Source organism: Thermobia domestica, chromosome 4 (genome assembly GCF_964235325.1).
Source record: "Thermobia domestica chromosome 4, izTheDome1.hap1.1, whole genome shotgun sequence".
In the NCBI taxonomy this organism is placed as follows: Eukaryota; Metazoa; Arthropoda; class Insecta; order Zygentoma; family Lepismatidae; genus Thermobia; species Thermobia domestica.
In genome coordinates this window covers 33983731-34006951 of record NC_137457.1, presented here as the reverse complement: position 1 = coordinate 34006951, position 23221 = coordinate 33983731, and the positions used below count along the sequence as shown (strand labels likewise).

Sequence of the window (23221 nt, the reverse complement as noted above, 5' to 3'; positions counted from 1 at the left end):
ATAAATATGTTGTTGTAGGAGTATAATTTGCTAATGAATTCGCCCGGTATTTCTTACAATGTTAGTATGTGTATAATGGGCAAAGACATGTATGTGGCAAATTTTGTTAAAAGAGCAGTAAATAAGAACAATAAAAAACTTTCTTCTTCATTTACCAACATTTCGTTTTGTTTACTCTAATTTTCGTATTTATAATTCTGTTCCTATGAAATTTACCACAAATAGAGTCGATACATTTCCCGATTATACACATCGCATCAGTATTAAAAGTACCCTCCAAAATCATTATCAAATTATTTTCTTACGACAAGACAGTCATAGATATGCGACAATTATTTTGGACATGAATGTACTTTTTATAATAATGAATATGTACGTTTTATAATAGTTGAGGTCGTAATGAAGAAAAATTGTTATATTTGAATGAACAGAGGAAGAACCTAAATATTGTAAAATCATTTTCAATACATTTTTGTATTATTTTACTCGAAGTTTCTCCGTAGTTTGTTATTAAAATTCTTACCAACATACTCTCATTTTATTGTCCTAACAAACCAATATATGTTGATAGTAAAGTAGTTTATATTGATTGGGCCTTCAGTGTTTAATGTCACCTCCCTTTTACGAAATCCTGGCTAAACGAACCAGTATATGTTCCAGTAAAATAGTTTAGAATGATTGAGCCCCTGGTGGGATGACCACAATATTTCATGATACAGCCCGCCGTCACGTAATTCTGGCTACGGGTCTGGCCCCACAAAATAACTTTAAACTAAAGAAATCAAAATAATCAATATTTAAGGTAGATATCTAAATGAAATAAATATATCATATACAAAATTATAGTAACTAAAGCGACATTCATAAAGTTATTAAAATTACTATTACATCTTAGGAGCGCATACACCACCTTCAGGGTTGCCACCAGGTCTAGGAGGTAAGATTTTTATTCTTTAACAAATACATTATATTTGTAATTGTTAAATGGAGTTTCGTTAATCATATTTTAATTTTAAAGGTTTATCTATGTGAAACATGCAAATATGCTACTTGTTACAGTAATAGAAAAGATATTGTGTTTCTTTCGTTACTGTGAAAATACGCCTTGATAATATATGAACAAAGTACGCCTACTGATGATATACTGCAGTATTTGAAATCAAACATTTACTTTATTTACCAGAAAAGTTTACTTCATTAATCAAAATTATTTCTAATCTTAGTCCAGAAAGTCCAATGCAAAATTTGTAGTCATATATAAGCAGATGAAACTCATTTTTACCACAATATCGATCGTTATGTACACTGCCATAGGTATGTATTTCTCCGAATTGGTACCAACTATATGATTAATGTACGTAAAACAAAGTAATTTCTACCAGCCAATGAAACTCACTAGTAACATTTTTAACTATGTGAAGCTGGCTATAATTCCAGTTAATAGCAAACTCGAGCGTTCAACAAACTTCTTTAGCTGAGAACGTGATTACCTCCATTATTCTTTGGAACTCTTAATCACGTGGTTCTCGAAGGTATAGAAACATCTTAGGCAAACTTTGGAAAATACTTATGTATGGAATTCCTGTAAGTTTATCCTAACATTCAAGGTACAATGTATTTAATCAACGTTTGTTGAGACACTAACTGATTATTCAACAGATATTTTAAAGTAATGTACTCCTGAGTTTGAGGTCATTTCTGAACATTAACGTTACGAATGCTATGGCTACTTGTATCATTGTTAAACTAACAACATTAGACTATAGTCTAATTCTGTACATCTGGAGACTTTGGATTTTGTCGTAGTACTAAAATTAATATTATCGAACTGCGTGTGCGACTCCAGTTTTCTTTATTTTGCAAAATATTTGCATAAAATTTTAAAATCTTTGAGGAGAGGCCGGTAAACCAAACATGGCGTAATAAGTGTTTTCAGCGTTTCAAATTAAGAAGCATCAATGAATAAAAAAGCTAATAAAAACGATCATGATCATTGTGGCATTATTCTCAAGCACTATAAGTGCACGTCTTTACGGAACTTGTCTTTGATCCTTCGCTAATAGCTGAGAAAACTGGGAATGAGGAAACAATTCGATCATGGAGAATATAAATACTACAAAACCAGCACCATACTTACCTGGTTTTAAATCTTCCTAATTCTTTCAATTTGATAAGTTTAAACCGAATCTGATAGAATTCGTTTCAGCAAACGAAGACCCGCTAGAAAAAAACTGCAAGGAAGGAACACACTTTCAGGATATTAATCTCTATAGCTTCTACAAATGGAAAATATCATTATATTTCGAATGTTTCATTTTACTTTGAAATTCCATATTACTTTTGTTATCTAAGAACGAATTCAGTAAGCATGTACATCAGAAACACTTTCAACGTACGTATTCTTGACACACACTATTGCACTTATTTTCAATGCGTACTATACATTACACTTTGCTATTACGTATTCAATTTTCTTGTTATATATCTATATCTATGTCTATCATTCTATCTACCACTACTAGGCGTGTGAACTAACGAAGTTTAAATGAGCGTTCGTTCAAATGCGTTCAAAATTAAATGAAGTTTAAACGTGGATCCAGGACTTTTGTTGCAGCATTCAAAGTCGAAGTTCAGTACATCTCGTTTAAGTAAACTTCGGTGAATTTCTAAAATCAACTCTGATTGGTTGCCGTATTTTGTCTCTATTCTTCGTTTAACAAAGTAACAAATAAAGAAAGCATACCGCATGCCGGTCTTTTCGGCTTTCCAGATTGTGTGCTTGGAACTGTGAGTAGTTTAATTTCAGTGATCGTACTTGTGATAGACAAAATGAAACCTCGAACAAAAAAAAATCTCCGAACACGAAGATGTATTGTAATTTCGTTAGTGGAAAAAAAATACAAATACATTATTGAATGTAAGCAAGCTGACTTGGATCAACGAAGAGTAATCCGCCAAATTCGGCCGTTGAACCTAAAACCAAGTATATCAATCATTTGACCGAAACTTAACTTTGAAAATGTTATATTGTACAGATACATAATTTTACTTTTTAAATTAGCTGGTATATATTGTCAAAAATCTTCGAACGTTTCTTTTATACTTATTTCTAACTTTGAATTATTACGTAAATATAAAATGTAGAGATTGTTCATCATTTAGATGAAAATTTGAACCTACAAAGGAATAGAAGAAGATTATATATCGAAGTAGAAGGTAGTGAATACACCATCATAAAGCACTAATGACGACTATTTAGGAACTCCAATATTTTTAAATGCATACACAGTGCGTGTTATATGAAGATACAGGCTTCCAGAAAGTCTGTTATCACCCCTAGAATTCGCAAACAATGAAACAGATGCCAAATTAAGAAAACACGAGTTTGATCATTATAAAATTACATCGTGTCAAACAAAACGTGTTATCTCAGGGCCACTCACAGGGTCCCACGCGGCTTCCAGATCAAAATTTGCAAATGGTAAGGGGGCCAAGTAGCATATCGTTCGAAAGCTGTTATAAAATGAAAAAGATGGAACAAGTCTCGACTCACTAAAATAATCTTGTGATACATGGTGGCAGTTCAAAATGTCAGAAACAATGAAATTGTAAAATCTCTACCCACCTCCATAAATCTGGAACGGCAATACAGAAGTCATAACCGGAAAACACGTGTGTCGTTATTTTAAAAGTAATGATTAAAAGTAAAACTATTTTGTCTCAGGGTCTACCGCAGGGCCCCACACGCGGTCCTAGTAAAGATATCAAACAGCAAGGACGGTCAAGTACATATCGTTGAAAGTTATTGTTAGATGAAAGCAGATGTAACAAGTCTTGATATTCTACATGAACGCTGTGCAAAAATATTGCGTTTTAGATATTATTTCTATAGTTGGGTTTTAGTGTTTTCACTTTTATCTTGTACACAACTGAGAAAAAGGAAATGACACTACTGTTATATTCTGCCCTTTGGGAACAGTAATGTCTAAATAATAAAAAAGAAGTATAATAAAATAAAATTAAGAAATAATAGGAAGAAAAGAAATAATATTTGACATCTTTGAGTATAGAACATACTACTTAACATATAATGTAGAATACTGGTAATTATACTCACTGTCTGGTTTATCAATTATAAAATGATTTAAACAAAAAATGAATCATGCTATGTTTTGCCAGAACCTTTTTCTGAATTAATAGGAGAGAATATGATAGTGACGAACATTACGAAATGAGTTTATTAAGTGATATGCTTCACAGAGATGATATCATTAGCAGACATCACGCTATATATGGCGTAATGCAACTGCAGATTTACTGATCTTTACTTTTGACCTTCTCCCTGTTCGCTCGCACCGACGGAGCTTCACCACTGATAGGAACAACTTGACTCCAGACAAAAACAAATAACTAAATGAGTATTAAGTAGTCATTCAATGTGCATGTAAAATAAACTAGAATTCATTATTGGTGCCAACGGAAATCTCTAGGAAATCGGTTTCAGACTAAATTTAAATCATTCCTTTGCAATCCGATGCGATATTTGGTGAAAATGGGAAACTTACAATTAAACAGACATACGACTTTTACCATACATGTATTCGGGCCAATCATATTACAGTTTCTTCTACGACCATAATTAGTACTTTCGACCGATATATAATTATTCCTCCATTTCGACGTGTAATCTCTATCTTTTTCTGCTTTTCTTTTCATATTGTTTCTTTTATTTTCTTTCTTTATTTATTTCGTTCTTTCTTTCTGTACACATTAATACTGAGCAGACCAAAACTTCCACAGCCAAAACTCCTACATAAATGGACGAATCTTCCAAATTAACGAACGGTCATAACTCCCAACTAAGAAAATATCAAAACGCCTACATAATCGGCCATAACTCCTACACAAATGGACAAATCTCCCAAATGAAAGAACGGTCTGCTAACATTTCCACACAGGTAAGCGGTCATAACTACCTATTACAGTGATAACTCCCACACAAATGGACAAAACTCCCACACGTAGCAATGGTCAGAATCCCCACATAAACGGACAAATCCGACACACAAATTGACAAAACTCAGAAATTGTCACAACCACCCCACAAATGGGCAAAACTCCCACATTCAATGAATGTGAAAGCGCCCACTTAATATGTCATAATTCCCATACAAATGGAGAAATCTCCCAAATGCGCGAACGATCTAATCATCCAGTTATTTCTGTTTTTCTTTTCAGAGTGTGAAAGTTACAAGACGCGCAACAATCATCATTTCAAACTGTGGGAGATTTGTCTGAATTTGTGGAAGTTTTGTCCATTTATGTGGGGATTGTGACCACTGTTATGTGTGGGTGCTTTGTCCATTTTTTGGGAGATATGGCCAATTCTGTGGACGTTTTGACATTTCTTGAGTGTGGGGATTTGGGCAGTGGGCACTATCACCGTTCGTGCATTTGGAAGATTAGTGTCTTTGTGTGAGAGCTATGACCGATTGTGTGGACGTTTTGAAATTTCTTGAGTGTGGGAGTCTTGTCTGTGGAAGTTTCGACCTATACCACATTAATAGACCTTCAAAGCAAAATAAAGCAGTGGCGGCATTTCCTTTCTTTACGTTGCGTACACGAATTCAACAGAAAAAAAAATAAAACGCAAATGTAGAAAGAAGACCTAAAATAAAAAAATTGTTTGCACAGTGTTATCGTAGAGCGTTCATATTGGTTCCATCTGCTTTCCTTTTCCAGCAGGTTTCCAACGAAATCGTATTCGGTCTCTTACCATTTGCAATTTTCTTTTGGACACCGAGTGGAACTCTACGGGTGGCCGTGGTAGAACACTTTTTGCTTTGGTACGATATACATTTAAAATGATTAAACAAGTGTTTTTCTATTTGCACATCTGTCTCACTATTTGCGATTTCTAGGGGTGGTAACGGACTTTCGAGACACCCTGTATATTCGTGTAAGTGGCACAGTACATGCATTCCGAAACATTACATTACAGTTTTGTAATGGACGTCATTAGTACTGTAAACCATCTAAACCATCTTACACTTCAATATATAATCTTCCTCTCTTCACTTGTTGCTAACCACAATGGAAAAGAAAGCTTATAAAATGTCAAATTGCGAAAAATTCTAAAAATTAGTTTTAAATTAATTTGTGTCAGTAAAATCATTAAATAATTTTATGTATGGCTATATAAAACATTCATTTCCTTTTGTCACAGTTTACAAAGTAAACAGTGCTCAATACAGTTTTGAGATTAGAGACAAAACTACACCTGTTATGTACGAAATGGCTTAACCGAATATCCTTCAACAAAGAAAGCATTCGATAGAAATGTATTTTAATTATTTCAGCATATTTTTGAACTTTCTTTGCATAAACGTTATTAAAATAATGCAATTTGAAGAAGAAGGAGGACTTATTGAATATTCATTAAAATCATTTTATCAAAATAAATAAAATGACATAGTTCTATGGTTCAAAAATACTTTCAAGAACATAATTTGATAAATAAACAAAAATACAGACTTTGAGTTGATATCACAATATATGAGTTGTTTCCAAATATTTTAAATTTCTGGTCAAATTACCAGAAAAATAAAGCTACAATTCTAATTTTGTTCATTAAATTGTCAGAAACACTTTTTTTTTCGGACAAACTTTACCAAATGTAGTAGGTAAGATCAGTTGTTGATATTGGCTTTGAATTGAATTTTGTCGTAATTTAATATTTTTAAACGGTTGAGTTAATTCAGTATTTAATTAAGCTCTATCAGTGACTTCTCTAAATTGAAATCTCAAAAGTTGGTATAACAGAGTAAATTTTTTGTTCCTTTTACAGTCTTAACTAAGAATACTAACCACTTTCTATTTTCTTACTGGATCATTGCTACAAACCAGCTTTTTTATAATAGGAATTGTTAAGAAATAGTTACCTTCTTTGTTAAACTAATCAAGAATACTTTCTAAATTGACCGAATCTTAATACTACCCTTACACAGTGAACCTACCCAGTGACCTATAATTTTAAGTATACCCAATTGTTTATGTTGGGGTTACATTACTAATGAACTGTACTAAAATCTATTGGTTCATATTACGTTAATTACATTTTTATTCCTTAATGATTGTCAATTTCCTGATACTTCATTTTGTTGAATCCATTTTCAAGTTAAATTTTCATCACTAGCTTCACCAGTTGATATTTGAAACACAAATTTATTTAGGCTTATTTAGCATTCTCTTTTAAATATTTAAATTATTTTTCATCATTTATGTTTAAATATTTAAATTATTTAAATCGTTGCTTTTCATCTTTGTACATTCGTGATTTTTTTTTGTCAATTTATGTCAACTTTTGTCAATTTATGTCAAGATAATAAAATTCGTCATCGCTAAGCACGGAATAAAGAGTTTGCTAAAAGAATTATTTCCGTATTAATTCATTATGATAGTGTACTCTCAGCGTAAATAGTTATTCATTTTACGAATTACTTTATTTCATACTTTGTATTCAATTTCCTTATACCTCTTTTGTTGTTAAGGTAGACGATTTCTTAAGTTTATCCATTTAACGACTACACTGTATACAACATATAAGAAAGCCCGGATAGCGTATTTAATTAATGAATTATATCAATTTTCTTTCACAAATCGTAGAATACTTATCATTTATGTAAACGTATTAAGGTGGATATCTTATCCTGATATGAGTTTGTTATTATTCTGCCTTCTATAACAGTAGAAGAATTATTTCACTACTATGTAATATTTATCTCAGATAAAACGGAACATACTAATGTATTATTTGTACATTTATAGAAAAATCAACAATACTCATTATAATGGGAAGTCCCAATACGATATTTGGTCGTGAATTGGTGGTTTATGTTCTTTACTAATAATAATTCGATAATTTTGGTAATTTTCGTATATTGCCTAATAATGTTACTCAAAGTTAAAGACACTTGATAGAAAATTTTTTATCTACTACATGGTTTTCATTTTAATAAACACAAAAATTTTAAAAATAAATTTACTCTAATCGAGCTGATATTACAAAAGATATTCATATCTGTAATAACATAATAACAGGACCATTTATACTCTACCTTCGGTTTATTCGGTATGTTTGATATACATTTATTGTTAAAATTCTACCGAATTTGACATTGTTCCTCTATTATATATAGGGGCTAATATTCCTTTTACCAATTAATAGATTGGTAGTAGTTATAACATAATTACCCAAGGTACCCTAATATTAATTTTAAGGTTCAACTACTCCACAACCATGTTTACCTTCAGCTGAACCAGGTAAGAACAAATTAAACATTTCAGTTAAATTAAATATTTGATTCTTGTATATGTATTGAAAAATACTTCATGTTTTCCCTTAGTTGGATATTAAAACATTAATATATCTTTTTCATATTTCATGTATTATATAAGAGGATCCATTATTTCTTTATCGATAAGCGTGACTCAAATTTCTTTTACACGTTTTACTTTTGTTATGTTTCATACTTACCAATCAACATATATCTTCAGTGAACGTGAACACTTCGAAGACGGGAACAAATAAGAAATATAATTCATGTGAGTGTCGAAGTGGCAAGATTTATCATTTGTAATTAGTTTTTGTTTAGATTTTGTTTAGCATGCTGCATATATAATACATAAGGCGACTTTTCCTTCAAGTATTACTTACCATCAGAGTCGATAAAAAAATTTCATTTCTGTCAACATTTATTTCTTATGTAAAATATATACTTCAGTTTTCCTAGATCCATTTCTACGTGTTATATGGCCAATAAACAGACTATCAATCTCTTGAAGTAAGGATATATAGTATTTTCTTACTCAGCAGTACATTTTATTGCCTATCTTATTTTGAACCAGTGTTTCATCTTTCGTACCATCAAACTATAAAGCTTTAAGTTACACATCAAATTTATTATGTAATGGCCTTCTGATTTTCTGCCTTTCAATTCTGCCATTACTTTTGTCTATAACAAAAAAATGTCTCACATTCAACCACAGTATTATAAGATACTGAAAGCAACTGATGCCTTCAATGTATCCGACAACCTGAACCTATCATTTGCTAAAGCTATGTCAGTCAGTTTCATTCGCGTTTGAGGTTATGATGGTGAACATCGTGTTTGTAAGTTTCGTTCATTATTGTATTCAACATTTTCGGTAATCTTTTTCTCTAAACGAATCTCAGAAAATGTAGTATCATCTTGGTACTTAAGAGTATCAACGTCGTGTTTCTTACTCTCTTCCTTTATCCTGATTCTTGTACTTTACTTGTAGTTGACGACGTTGATCACACAAAATCTTAATGTTCTTTGTAATGGAAAAATTTTCGTTCAATAATAAGTATTCATAAAACAGTGATTTTTAATTATTTAACGAACTTTTAACCTGAATACAGCAACTGAGGGTAGTATCCGATTTCGAGTAACTTTTCATGCCTTTTTAGACATCTATGAAAATTTTCGCTATATTAGAACAATAAGAAATAAACTGAAATCTATAAAGGTAGTCTCAAAATTCAAGATTTTTGACAATTTGACGAAACTTGGAATTTGATGAACGGAGGGAATTAATGAACCGATTTCAGAAAGGATTCTAGGTTCTTTCCTGATATGAGTTTGTTATTACTGTGCCTTCTATAACAGTAGAAGAATTATTTCACTACAATGTAATATTTATCTCAGATAAAACAGAAAATACTTATGTATTATTTGAACACTTATAGATAGATCAATAATACACATTATGATAGGAAGTCTCAATATGATATTTGGTCGTGAATTGGTTTATGTTCTTTGCTATTAATAATTCTATAATTTTGGCAATCTTCTTATATTGCTTAATAATGTTACTTAAAGTTAAAGACGCTTGGTAGAACATTTTTTGTCTACTACATGGTATTCATTTTAATAAACAAAAAATATATAAAAATAAATTTATTCTAGTCGTGCTAATTCCTTAACAGATATACGCATCTGTAGTAACATAATAACTGAATCATGTGTACTCTACCTTCGGTTTACTCGGTATGTTTGATATATATTAATTCTTAAAATTCTAACGAATTTGACATTGTTCCTCTAAATTACCAAAGGGCTAAAATTCCTATTACCAATTAATACAGTGGTACTTAGTTATAATATAATTAACCAAGGTAATCCAATATTGTTTTTAAGGTACAACTACTACACAACCATGCTTACCTCCAGCTGAACCAGGTAAGAAGAAATTAAACATTTCAGTTAAATTAAATATTTGATTCTTGTATATGTATTGAAAAATACTTCATGTTTTCTCTTAGTTGGATATTAAAACATTAATATATCTTTTTCATATTTTATGTATTATATAAGAGGATCCATTATTTCTTTATCGATAAGCGTGACTCATATATCTTTCACACGTTTTATTTTTGTTATATTTCACATTTGCCAATCAACATATATCTTCAGTGAACGTGAACTCTTCGAAGACGGGAATAAAGAAGAAATATAATTCATGTGAATGACGAAGTGGGCAATTTTATCATTTGTGAATAGTTCTTGTTTAGATTTTGTTTAGCATGCTATATATATTATACACAAGCCGAATTTTCCCTCAAGTATTAGTTACCATCACAGTCGATAAAAAAATATCGTTTCAGTCAACATTTATTTCTTAAGTAAAATGTATACTTCAGATGTATAGTTTTCTTAGAACCATTTCTCCGTGTTATATTGACATTAAACAGACTATCAATCTCTTAAAGTAAGGATGTATGGTATTTTCTTTTTCAGCGGTACATTTTATTGTCTATCTTTTCCTCTACCAGTGTTTCATCTTTCCTATCAACAAATGATATAGCTTTAGGTTACACATCAAGTTTATTTTGTAATGATCTTCTGATTTTCTGCCTTTCAATTCGGCTATTACTTTTGTCTATAACTAAGAATGTTCCACGTTCAACTATAGTATTAGAAGATACTGAAAGCAACTGATGCCTACAATGTATCCGGCAAACTGAACCTATCATTTGCTAAAGCTATGTCGGTCAGTTTCAATCGCATTTGAGGTTATGACGGTGAACATCGTGTCTGTAAGTTTCGTTCACTATTGTATTCTACATTTCCGGTAATCTCTTTCTGTAAACAAATTTCGGAAAATGTAGAATCATCTTGGTATTGAACAGTATTAAGGTCGTGTCTCTTACTCTCTTCCTTTATCTTGATTCTTGTACTTTACTCTCAGTTGACGAAGTTGATCAAATAAATTCCTTATGTTCTTTCTAATGAAGAACTTTCCGTTCAATAATAAGTAAACAGTATTATCTGCAACGTATTCCCAAAATAGTGATTTGTAATTATTTATGAAATTTTGACCTGAATACACCAACTGATGTAGCATCCGATGTCGAGTTACTTTACGTGTATTTTTAGCTATCTATGAAATATTATCGCTGTATTAGAATTATAAGAAATAAACTGAAATTTATAAAGGATGTCTCAAAATGGAAGATTCTTGCCAATTTGACGAAACTTCGAATTTGATGAACAGAGGGAATTTATGAACAGATTTCGAAAAGGATTCTACCATTACACCTTTAGATATACAGTCCATGTTTTTGGAATTATAGGAATTCGATTTTAAAAAAGTAACTTTTTTCGAACCGTTCTATTATGGGATAAATTCTGTATTTGTCATGTTTAATTGTATAATATATCTACTATTAATTACTTACACGTATATAAAAATATCAAGTACTAATAAAAATACAACATATGGAATATTATTGTTATTTTAAGGGTTACCAGCTCATTCATCCAGTATTTTTGGACCTGGAAAAGGTAAGATTGTCTTTGGAATATTAAAATATGAATATTTGTAGATTTGATAAATATATTTGCAACGGATTCATACTTATAAAAGTAAAATTTTAACAAATTTCAGGGGTACGGTACCTGTAGTTACGTTATTGAAAGTCACAATCAGCAGAATGTACCGAGAAGAAGTGTTAATCTTAATGTAGCATAAATTGTTTAAGCATCAAACCAATAGAAATGAACAGCTAAATTTAATGATCAACATTACAAATATAACAGTTATTTTAAAGTTGCGATTACTTTTGTGCCAGCATGTATATTATTTTCATTAAAGTTCCATTTAGGTGTCAATATACAGTAGTATAAATAGCAGGAACAACTCCTTTACAAATTTAACTCAATATATTAGAAATCTTTCATTTCTCTAAATAAATACTATCGTTACAGAGGGCTATATTCTCCTTCGAAATCCTATCTAAATACTTACCAATTTGTAATTCTTCTTTTGAGCTTTCTGCGGTGTTCTCTTCTGCATATTTTTCCCTACCTTATATACGTCAATTTTATTATAGAGCAGGTGGCAGAATGACATCGCCAAAATTTATGTTCTTAAAGATCCATCTGTAAATAAGTTTGGAAAATTTTTAATGATTTCTTTTATTTTTCCTTTATTTAAGGATCAACTACTTTAACTGCAATATTCTCGTATACCCAGTTGAAAAAACGTCTGCAGTTTCCGATAACTGATTGTTAGTATTGACAATTCGGATTAAAAGGAATCTTTGCACACTAATTACCCTAGCCGGTTGAGTGTAAAAGAGGACATAATATCATGTTGTTCTAAAGGGTACGCGAAAACTCAACTGACTTAATAACTGTTTACATGATATGTGGACATTCACGATTTTATGCAAGAATATTAGATCAGAATTTTTTTCTCTTATTAGGATAGATTTGCAACGAGGGATTTAAACGTATTTTTTGAAGCGTTCAGGGGTGAGCAACGCGATTGGATACAATGGATAAAACGAAATTATTATGTGTTTCAGATGTAAAGCGTCACGGGCAGTAGCCATTGCTGTGCGATTTTCCGCGCGGTGTTGCCAGATTTCGGTCTTCCGTTTCCCTTCTCGCTCTTCTTCCAGTTGAGATTTTGACATATACATTGGCAACATTATTCGCAATGTAAATACACTATTCCATCAAACTCAAGAATTTTGACTGTGCATCGTAGAAGTATATATAGCAACTGAATAACCTACCTAATAACTTATTCCAGTGGAACTGCTAAACGTTCGTCTTCAACACTACTTTCACTGTCGTCTATGTCAATTAATATTTCGCCATTGTCTGAATCTGACTCTTGTAAATTTATTATTATTATGAGTTCCAAAAATGTAAACACAAAAAATAATTCTTCAAGCTTCACTTCGTAGCACTTTTAATTTTTTTAAAGAAAATTCCGCACTTGTACTCGGTTTCCTTAAAGACATTGTGAACTATAATTTTGGAGAACAAATGAACTACTACGAAAGAAAGCAACCCAGATGCTGGTGAATTCCCAGATAGTGTACTCTGAGCGTAAATAATTATTCATTTTACGAATTACTTTATTTCGTAACTTGTATTCAATTTCCTTAATACTCTATAACTCTTTCATTGTTAAGGTAGGTGTTTTCTTTACTTTATCCATTTAACGACTACACTGTATCTATTGCATTTATGCCAGTTTGTTCCCAATTTCTTTTGTATCAGGAATAATACTAAATATAAGAAACCCCGGATACCGTATTTAATTAACGAATTATGTCAATTTTCTTGAACAAATCGTAGAATACTTATCATTTAGGTAAACGTGTTAAGGTGGATATCTTATCCTGATATGAGTTTGTAATTACTCTGCCTTGTATAACAGTAGAAGAATTATTTCACTATTAAGTAATATTTATCTCAGATAAAACAGAGAATACTTATGTATTATTTGAACATTTATAGATAGATATATATTACTTATTAAGATGGAAAGTCTCAATACGATATTTGGTCGTGAATTGGTTGTTTATGTTCTTTGCTAATAATAATTCTATAATTTTGATAATCTTCGTATATTGTTTATTAATGTTACTCAAAGCTAAAGATGCTTGATAGAACATTTTTTGTCTACTACATAGTTTTCATTTTAATAAACACAAAAATTTGTAAAAATAAATTCAGTCTAATCGAACTAATATCCTAACAGATTTACACATTTGTAGTCACGTAATAACTGAAGCATGTGTGATCTAGCTTCGGTTTATTCGGTATGTTTCATATAATTCCTTGCTAAAATTCTAACGAATTTGACACCGTTTCTCAATTATATCAAGGGGTTAATATTCCTTTTTCAAATTAATACAGTGGTAGTAGTTATAATATAATTAACCAAGGTAACCCAATATTGTTTTTAAGGTACAACTACTCCACAACCATGTTTACCTCCAGCTATACCAGGTAAGAACAAATTAAACATTTCAGTTAAATTAAATATTTGATTCTTGTATACGTATCAAAAAATACTTCATGTTTTCCCTTAGTTGGATATTAAAACATTAATATATCTTTTTCATATTTCATGTATAATATATGAGGAACCATTACTTCTTTATCGATAAGCGTGACTCATATATCTTTCACACGTTTTATTTTTGTTATATTTCACACTTACCAATCAACATATATCTTCAGGGAACTTGAACTCTTCGAGGACGGGAACAAATAAGAAGTATAATTCATGTGGATGACAAACTGGCCAGTTTTATCATTTGTGAATAGTTCTTGTTTAGATTTTGTTTAGCATGCTTTATATATTTTACATAAGGCGACTTTTCCCTCAGGTATTAGTTACCATCACAGTCGATAAAAAATTATCATTTCAGTCAAGATTTATTTCTTATGTAAAATGCATACTTCGGATGTATAGTTATCCTAGATCCATTTCTGCGTGTTATATGGACAATAAACAGACTATCAATCTTTTGATGTAAGGATATATAGTATTTTCTTATTTAGCGGTACATTTAATTGCCTATCTTATCTTGTACCAGTGCTTCTTCTTTTTTACCATCAAATTATATAATTTTAGGTTACAGATCAAATTAATTTTGTAACGATCTTCTGATTTTCTGCCTTTCAATTATGCTATTATTTTGTCTATAACTAAGAATGTCTCACATTCAAGCACAGTATTATAAGATACTGAAAGCAACTGATGCCTTCAATGTATCCGACAAACTGAACCTATCATTTGCTAAATCATTTGAAGAAATCAAAATCAGCGAAATATACTGTGAAGGAGTGTTAATCTTAACGTAGCATAACTTGTTGAAGCATCAAGCCAATAGAAATTAACAGCTAACTTTAATGATCAACTTTAAGAATGTAACAGTTTTTTTAAAGTTGCGATTACTATTTTGACAGACTGTATAACATTTTCATTAAAGTTCCATTTAGCTGTCAACATACACTAATATAAATAGTAGGAACAACTCGTTTACAAATTTAACACAATATTTACACATCTTTCATTTTTCTAAATAAATACTATTATCACAGATGGCGATATTCTCCTTTGTAATCCTAATCTAAATACTTACCAATTTGTAATCCTTCTTTTGAGGTTTCTACGTTGTTTTTTTCTGCATATTTTTCCCTACTTTATATACGTTACTTTTATGATATAGCAGGTGGCAAAATTAAGTCGCCAAAATTTATGTTCTTATGGATTCATCTGTAAATAAATTTGGAAAATTTTTAATGATTTCTTTTATTTTTCTCTTTTTCAAGGATCAACTACTCCAACTGCAACATCTACGCATACCCACGTGAAAAAAAAATCCTACAGTTTCTGATAACTGATTTTTGGTACTGATAACTCGGATTAAAAGGGACCATTACACACTATTAACCCTAGCCACTCGAGTGTAAAAGATATCACTATATCTTGTTGTTCTAGAGGTTGCGCGAAAACTGATCTGACTTAATAACTGTTTACATGATATGTGGCCGTCTACGATATTATGCAATATTAGATCAGAAATGTTGTCTGTCGTTAGGATAGATTTCACATTGAGGGATTTTAAACGTAATTTTTGAAGCGTTCGAAGGTGAGGAACTCGATAGGGTACAATGGCTAAAATGAAATTGGTAACATAATTTATTTTTTCATGGATATGGTAGGGGATAGACCAGATAGGAGAACAGTACTCAATATTGGGATCAACATATGACTTATAGAAGAAACTCAAGGAATTAGATGTTTTGATGATTGAGAAACGATAAAGAAGTGCTAGTTTACTCATTGCAGTACAAGATATAGTGCTTATATGATCCGCAAAAGAAGCTTACTGTTGATAACACAAGGACCTCTGAAAGACGTGACAGGATTTGTGTTCCTATCACGAATTTTGCAAATGTGGTTTTAGGTTCCTTCATTACAGAAATCATAAGAGCCCATTTCTCGATGTTTAAGTTAATTTTCCAAGCTTTACACCAGTTGGGAAGAATTAAGTCTTCATACTGAAGAGCAAGAACGTTGAACTCTGGTTGAACTTGTCTGTAGAGTTTGCAATCATCCTCAAATAGAAGAAAATTGGTAGAGGTCTTTGTAAAAATGACGGCAGATCGTCCAAGTATAATAGGAAGAGAAGTGGACACAGAACACTGTCTTGACGAACTCCAGAAGTTACGGGAATAAATTCAGAAAAGTAACCTGTAACAAAAAGTCGACGTGTCTTATTACTGAGATAGGTTTCTAGATTTTTATGTAATTTAGCATGTATATTGAATCTAAAACTGAGGTTGTATATATGAAGATGGTTTGGAACAGAATATAAAACGTTAGACAGATTCAATATATAATCTCGAGCTAAGACCTTTTTTGAGTCGCTGGCAACAGCATCATACAGAAGAACTTATAAATTAGTAAGACAAGAATTTCCTGGGAAAAGCGTGTTGCGAGGCGTTTATAAATGGAGCAACAAATTGAAAGAGCCCCTTTTTTGATTCCTTTCAGAAAAAAGTGAAAGCGGTGGTAATAAAAAAATAGGTCAATAGGAAGACACATCATTTTTATTTTTACCATACCTGTGAACAGGAGTGATAGCTCTTTACTACGTATGGGAAAGATACCTGCGAGAAAATGATTTAGTGAATACGAAAGAGGTTGAGAAATTGAACTGGTAACACTGCGCAGGAAACAAGTATAAATATTATCTGGGCCTAAGGCGCCTTGGTAGGGTTATAACAGGAGAAGAGAGAGTACTTCAGTTGGTGTGGTGCTGATAGAAGACAAACTCAGAATAGACAAATTGAAGAGGGAAGAGGAAGGAAGAATAGGTGGGAGGAAATGAAGAAAAGCCAAAAACTAATTAAACACCTTTGAATTGTCTTCTTCATTTAAACAAGTATCTTTTTAGGTCAGTTCTGTCGGTATTCGAGAACTATTTCTTCGATATTTATTAGGGTCTAAAAACGCTTAGGGTTTTACTAGTAACAAATCTTATGTGTTCAATGTACTCCTCATACTTCCTTTTCATAATATATTTACTATTTGTTCTAATATCTGTGAAGTTCTTGTAAGTATACTTACTGGGAAAATCCTTCAATGGCTTTGAAGGATTTTTGTTCGGAAGTATATATTTTAGTTGCTCATTAAACTATGGGGAAACTTTGAAGAATGTCTTTTAAGGAAAGACAAAAAATCCATACGGAGAAACATCGCTGCTGCTTACAACTCTACGAAGTAGAACATATTATTCTTGTTATTTAAAATTTATTTGAGTTTTTTATGTAATTATTTTATTTATTCATTTATTTATCTTTATGAATTAAATAAATTATAATTATAAATAAACACAATTTGTTGCAGGTGTAATTTATTCAGGTATTTATGCCTGCATGCTACACACTTCTTATATTGTAACATGGTTTAGAAAAAAAACACTGTAATTCATGGAGAAAAACGGACTTCAGTTTCGATTTCAGCACACCGAAAATCACAAACATAAGCCACTTTAATCAAATCGATTTTTTTTTAAAAAAACGTGGACCTGTGTGATTGGTATTCCTAAAAGTGTCATGAGAATGTCAATAGCATGATGACATGTATTGACTTTTTAGTGTCAAACGTTTAATATTGATACTATGTGTATAATCGGGAAATGTATACTTATGGTAAATTTTCTACTATTACACATGATGTGTGCTTGCAGTATTGCCTAAGAGAATAGATTTTGGGCTGTCTTAACTCGAATAGTATATTTGATTCTACTGGAAGAGTTCTGTTTCGTAATGTATCTCGTCACGAAAATTTTTTTCCATCTCATCTCGCGTATGTGTCATTTTGTTCGATGAAGTAAAATTTACCATATTATTATTAATGATATAATAATATTGGTGTAGTTAATATTTAAGAATTACCAATCCTCTGTTGGTGTTGTGATTGAACTCGGTGAAAGATAAGAAAATAAATGCATCTCTCAATGTAAGAAATGTGTGTCACAACTGCTTCTGTGAGCTCTGTAAATAGCGTACACACCTCCGGCGTGTGATTCCTGGCAAGAGCTCATCTTCGGATCCCACACTAAGCTGTACAATGACGTTTCATATATTATTTCTGGTGAAAGTGACACTAATCTCAAATCTAACTAATTAACAATTTCTGCAAAATATTCTGATTTTCATGAAACATGTTTTATGTATGAGTCTGTGCTTGTATGTTGCATTTGAAATTTAAGAACATTTCATATTGCTTGGAATTGAGATCAGTCAAGGATTAAGGTTAAATTCATTCTATTGTTTTTCTCGCTTACTCTCGCTTACTTTTTCTCTTCTTCTTGTTGTCATACCCTCTTTCGTATTCGTTATAATACAACTTCTCCAGAACGCACTTAACATCCTTCTCCTTCTCTTCCCTATATTTTCAGCACTCACTTTAGCGGCTGGATGGAATTCTCTTCGTTTTACTCTTTCATTTTCAGACTAGCTTTCTGTCAACCTGAACACAGCATTAGACATCTTTCTTATCTTTATCGAATAAGGAAGAGAAAGAAGAAAATTTAATACTATAGTAATGTTCTTCTGGTGTCACAAGGAAAATCAGTAAAAGGAAATTAATTAAGACGACCTATGCTCTGGTGTAGAATTATATAAAGCAATCGATGTAACATAATGTAATTATGTAATAAAGTAATTAAATATGATGTAATAAAATGCAAAATATAATTAAAATACATTATTCATAAATTTCTGATCTCATGTTGCCTTATCTATTATGTTAATGAGAAAGTTAGATACTTTTACATCCTACATTTAAGATATTATTTGATTATAATTCAAGAGTACTTTGTATAGATTAAAATTCCATCCTTTTTTCCCAATAGATGTATTCATGCTTATAAATTTAAAAGAATGCACACTCTAAAATAGGGAAGGAAAAAATAAACACATTAACCAATATTCCTGCATATCGTTCATTCCTCTCCAAAGGAAGAAAGAAGATTTTTCCACTGTCAAATAACACAACAATACAAACCATTTGGATTTTCTACGCTAATCATTTTTTCTTTTCTTTTTCGCCAAAACATTTCTCAAGTGACGGACAAGAATACTCACCACTCTGGTCGAAAATTGTCAGCTAGCTTGAATTTCTTGGCAACACCAGATTTCGGAGAAAGTATCTGTATCACTACCATGTAGTAGGAGGAGAAGGTTAACAGGTCAATTTTCCATACCTTCCCCCAAGGTTTCTAAAATGTTTCTGAAAGTTTACCTCTTTTGTTTTTAAGGTAGGTGTTTCCTAAGTTTATCCCTTTTAGCAACTACACTGTATCTATTGCATTTATGCCAGTTTGTTCCCAATTTCTTTTGTATCAGGAATAATACTACATATAAGAAAGCCCGGATAGCGTATTTAATTAATGAATTATATCAATTTTCTTGAACAAACCGTAGAATACTTATCATTTAGGTAAACGTGTTAAAGTGGATATGTTATCCTGATATGAGTTTGTTATTATTCTGCCTTCTATAACAGTAGAAGAATTTTTCACTATTAGGCCCTATGTAATATTTATCTCAGATAAAACAGAAAATACTTAAGTATTATTTGAACATTTATAGATAGATCAATAATACGTATTATGATGGGAAGTCTCAACATGATAATTGGTCGTGAATTGGTGGTTTATGTTCTTTGCTAATAATAATTCGATAATTTTGGAAAATTTCGTATATAGCTTAATAATGTTAATCAAAGTTCAAGACGCTTGGTAGAACATTTTTTTCAACTACATGGTTTCCATTTTAATAAACACACAAATATGTAAAAATAAATTCACCCTAATCGACCTAATATCCCAACAGATATACACATCTGCAGTAACACAATAACGGAACCATGTGTATTCTAGCTTCGGTTTATTCAGTATGTTTGATATACATTAATTGTTAAAATTCTACCGAATATGGCAATGTTCCTCTAACATATCAAGGGACTAATATTCCTTTGACCAATTAATACAGTGTTAGTTACTTATAATATAATTACCCAATGTAATCCAATAATGTTTTTAAGGTACAACTACTCAAGAACCATGTTTACCTCCAGCTGAACCAGGTAAGAACAAATTAAACATTTCAGTTAAATTAAATATTTGATTCTTGTATATGTTTTCAAAAATACTTCGCGTTTTCCCTTAGTTGGATATTAAAACATTAATATATCTTTTTCATATTTCATGTATTATATAAGAGCATCCATTATTTGTTTATCGATAAGCGTAACTCAAATTTCCTTCACACGTTTTATTTTTGTTATATTTCACACTTACCAGTCAAAATATATCTTCAGTGGACGTCAACTCTTCGAAGACGAAAACAAACAAAAAATAAATGTAATTCATGTGTTTGACGAAGTGGCCAGTTTTCTCAATTGTGAATAGTTCTGGTTTAGATTTTTTTACCATGCTATATATATTATACATAAGACGACTTTTCCCTCAAGTATTAGTTACCATCACAGTCGATAAAAAATATCATTTCAGTCAAGATTTATTTCTTAAGTAAATTGTATACTTCAGATGTATATTTTTCCTAGATCCATTTCTATGTGTTATATGAGCAATAAACAGACTATCAACCTTTTGAAATAAGGATATATAGTATTTTCTTACTCAGCAGTAAATTTTATAGCCTATCTTATCTTGTACAAGTTTCTATCTTTCCTACCATCAAATTATATAACTTTAGGTTAAAAATCGAATTTATTTTGTAATGATCTTCTGATTTTCTGCCTTTCAATTCGGATATTACTTTTGTCTATAACTAAGAATGTCTCACATTCAAGCACAGTATTATAAGATACTGAAAGCAACTGATGCCTTCAATGTATCCGACAACCTGAACCTATCATTTGTTAAAGCTATGGCAGTCAGGTTCAATCACATTTGAGGTTATGATGGTGAACATCGTGTTTATAAGTTTCGTTCACTATTGTATTCAACATTTTCGGTAATCTCTTTCTCTAAACAAATCTCAGAAAATGTAGTATCATCTTGGTACTTAACAGTATCAAGGTCGTGTTTCTTACTCTCTTTCTTTATCCTGATTCTTGTACTTTACTTCCAGTTGGCGAAGTTGATCAAAAGAATTCTTAATGTTCTTTGTAATGAAGAAATTTCCGTTCAATAATTTGTAAACACTATTTTATACAAGAAATTCCCAAAGCAGTTATTTTTAACTATTTTAAGAAATTTTGACCTGAATACACCAACTGACGGTAGTATCCGATTTCGAGTTACTTTACGTGTATTTTTAGCTATCTATGAAATATTATCGCTATATTAGAACCATAAGAAATAAACTGGATTTATAAAGGATGTCTCAAAATGCAAGATTCTTGCTAATTTGACGTAACTTCGAACTTGATGAACGGAGGGAATGTATGAACAGATTTCAGAAAGGATTCTACCGTTAGACCTTTAGATATACAGTCCATGTTTTTGGAATTATAGGAATTCGATCTTTAAAAAAGTAACTTTTTTCGACCCGTCCTATTATGGGATAAATTCTGTATTTGTCATGTTCAATTGTATAATATATCTACTATTAATTACTTAATGTATATAAAAATATCAAGTACTGGTACAAATTCTACGTATGGAATATTTTTGTTATTTTAAGGGATACCAGCTCATTCATCCAGTATTTTTGGACCTGGAGAAGGTAAGATTGTCATTGGAATATTAAAATATGAATATTTAAGAATTTGACAAATATATTTACAACGGATGTATACTTATAAAAGTAAAATTTTAACAAGTTTCAGGGGTACGGTACCTGTAGTTTCGTTATTGAAAAATCACAATTAGCAAAATATACTGAGAAGAATTGTTTATCTTAATGTAGCATAATTCTTTAAACATTAAATCAATAAAAATTAACAGCTAACTTTAATGATCAACATTAACAATATAACAGTTTTTTTTTAAGTTGTGCTTTTGTGACAGACTCTGTATTATTTTCATTACAGTACCTTTTAGGTGCTAATATATATTAATATGAATAGAAGGAACAACTCGTTTACAAATTTCACTCAATAATTATAAATCTTTCATTTTTCTAAATACATACTATTATCACAGAACGCGGTATTCTCCTTTGAAATCGTAATCTAAATACTTACCAATTTGTAATCCATCTTTTGAGTTTTCTACTGTGTTCTCTTGTGCATATTTTCCCTACCTTATGTACGTTACTTTTATTATATAGCACGTGGCGGAATGGAGTCGCCAAAGTCTATGTTCTTAGAGATCAATCTGTAAAAAAAATTCTAAAATTTTAAATGATTTCTTTTATTTTCCTGTAGTGGTTTTAGGTTCCTTCACTACAGAAAACATAAGAGCCCATTTCTCGATGTTTAAGTTAATTTTCCAAGCTTTACACCAGTTGGGAAGAATTGAGTCTTCATACTGAAGAGCAAGAACGTTGATCTCGGGTTGAACTTTTCTGTAGAGTTTGCAATCATCCTCAAATAGAAGAAAATTGGTAGAGGTCTTTGTAAAAATGACGGCAGATCGTCCAAGTATAATAGGAAGAGAAGTGGACACAGAACACTGCCTTGAACTCCAGAAGTTACGGGAATAAATTCAGAAAAGTAACCTGAAATTAAAAGTCGACGTGTCTTATTACTGAGATAGGTTTCTAGAATTTTATGTAATTTAGCATGTATATTGAATCTAAAACTGAGGTTGTCTATATGAAGATGGTTTGGAACAGAATATAAAACGTTAGTCAGATTCAAATATATAATCTCGAGCTAAGACCTTTTTTGAGTCGCT

The 23221-nt window shown here is 31.1% G+C and overlaps 1 protein-coding gene across 1 annotated transcript in view; it reads left to right on the top strand.

The window, feature by feature from the left end:
- LOC145682723 (uncharacterized) overlaps nucleotides 1–23221 on the top strand; it is a 130977-nt gene that overhangs the window by 69118 nt on the left and 38638 nt on the right. Inside the window, exons 5-10 of the mRNA XM_081754108.1 lie at nucleotides 896–937; nucleotides 10224–10265; nucleotides 11829–11870; nucleotides 14295–14336; nucleotides 20458–20499; nucleotides 22065–22106. Of these exons, the coding sequence (XP_081610234.1) occupies nucleotides 896–937; nucleotides 10224–10265; nucleotides 11829–11870; nucleotides 14295–14336; nucleotides 20458–20499; nucleotides 22065–22106 (252 nt within the window). The remainder of the gene's footprint in view (nucleotides 1–895; nucleotides 938–10223; nucleotides 10266–11828; nucleotides 11871–14294; nucleotides 14337–20457; nucleotides 20500–22064; nucleotides 22107–23221) is intronic.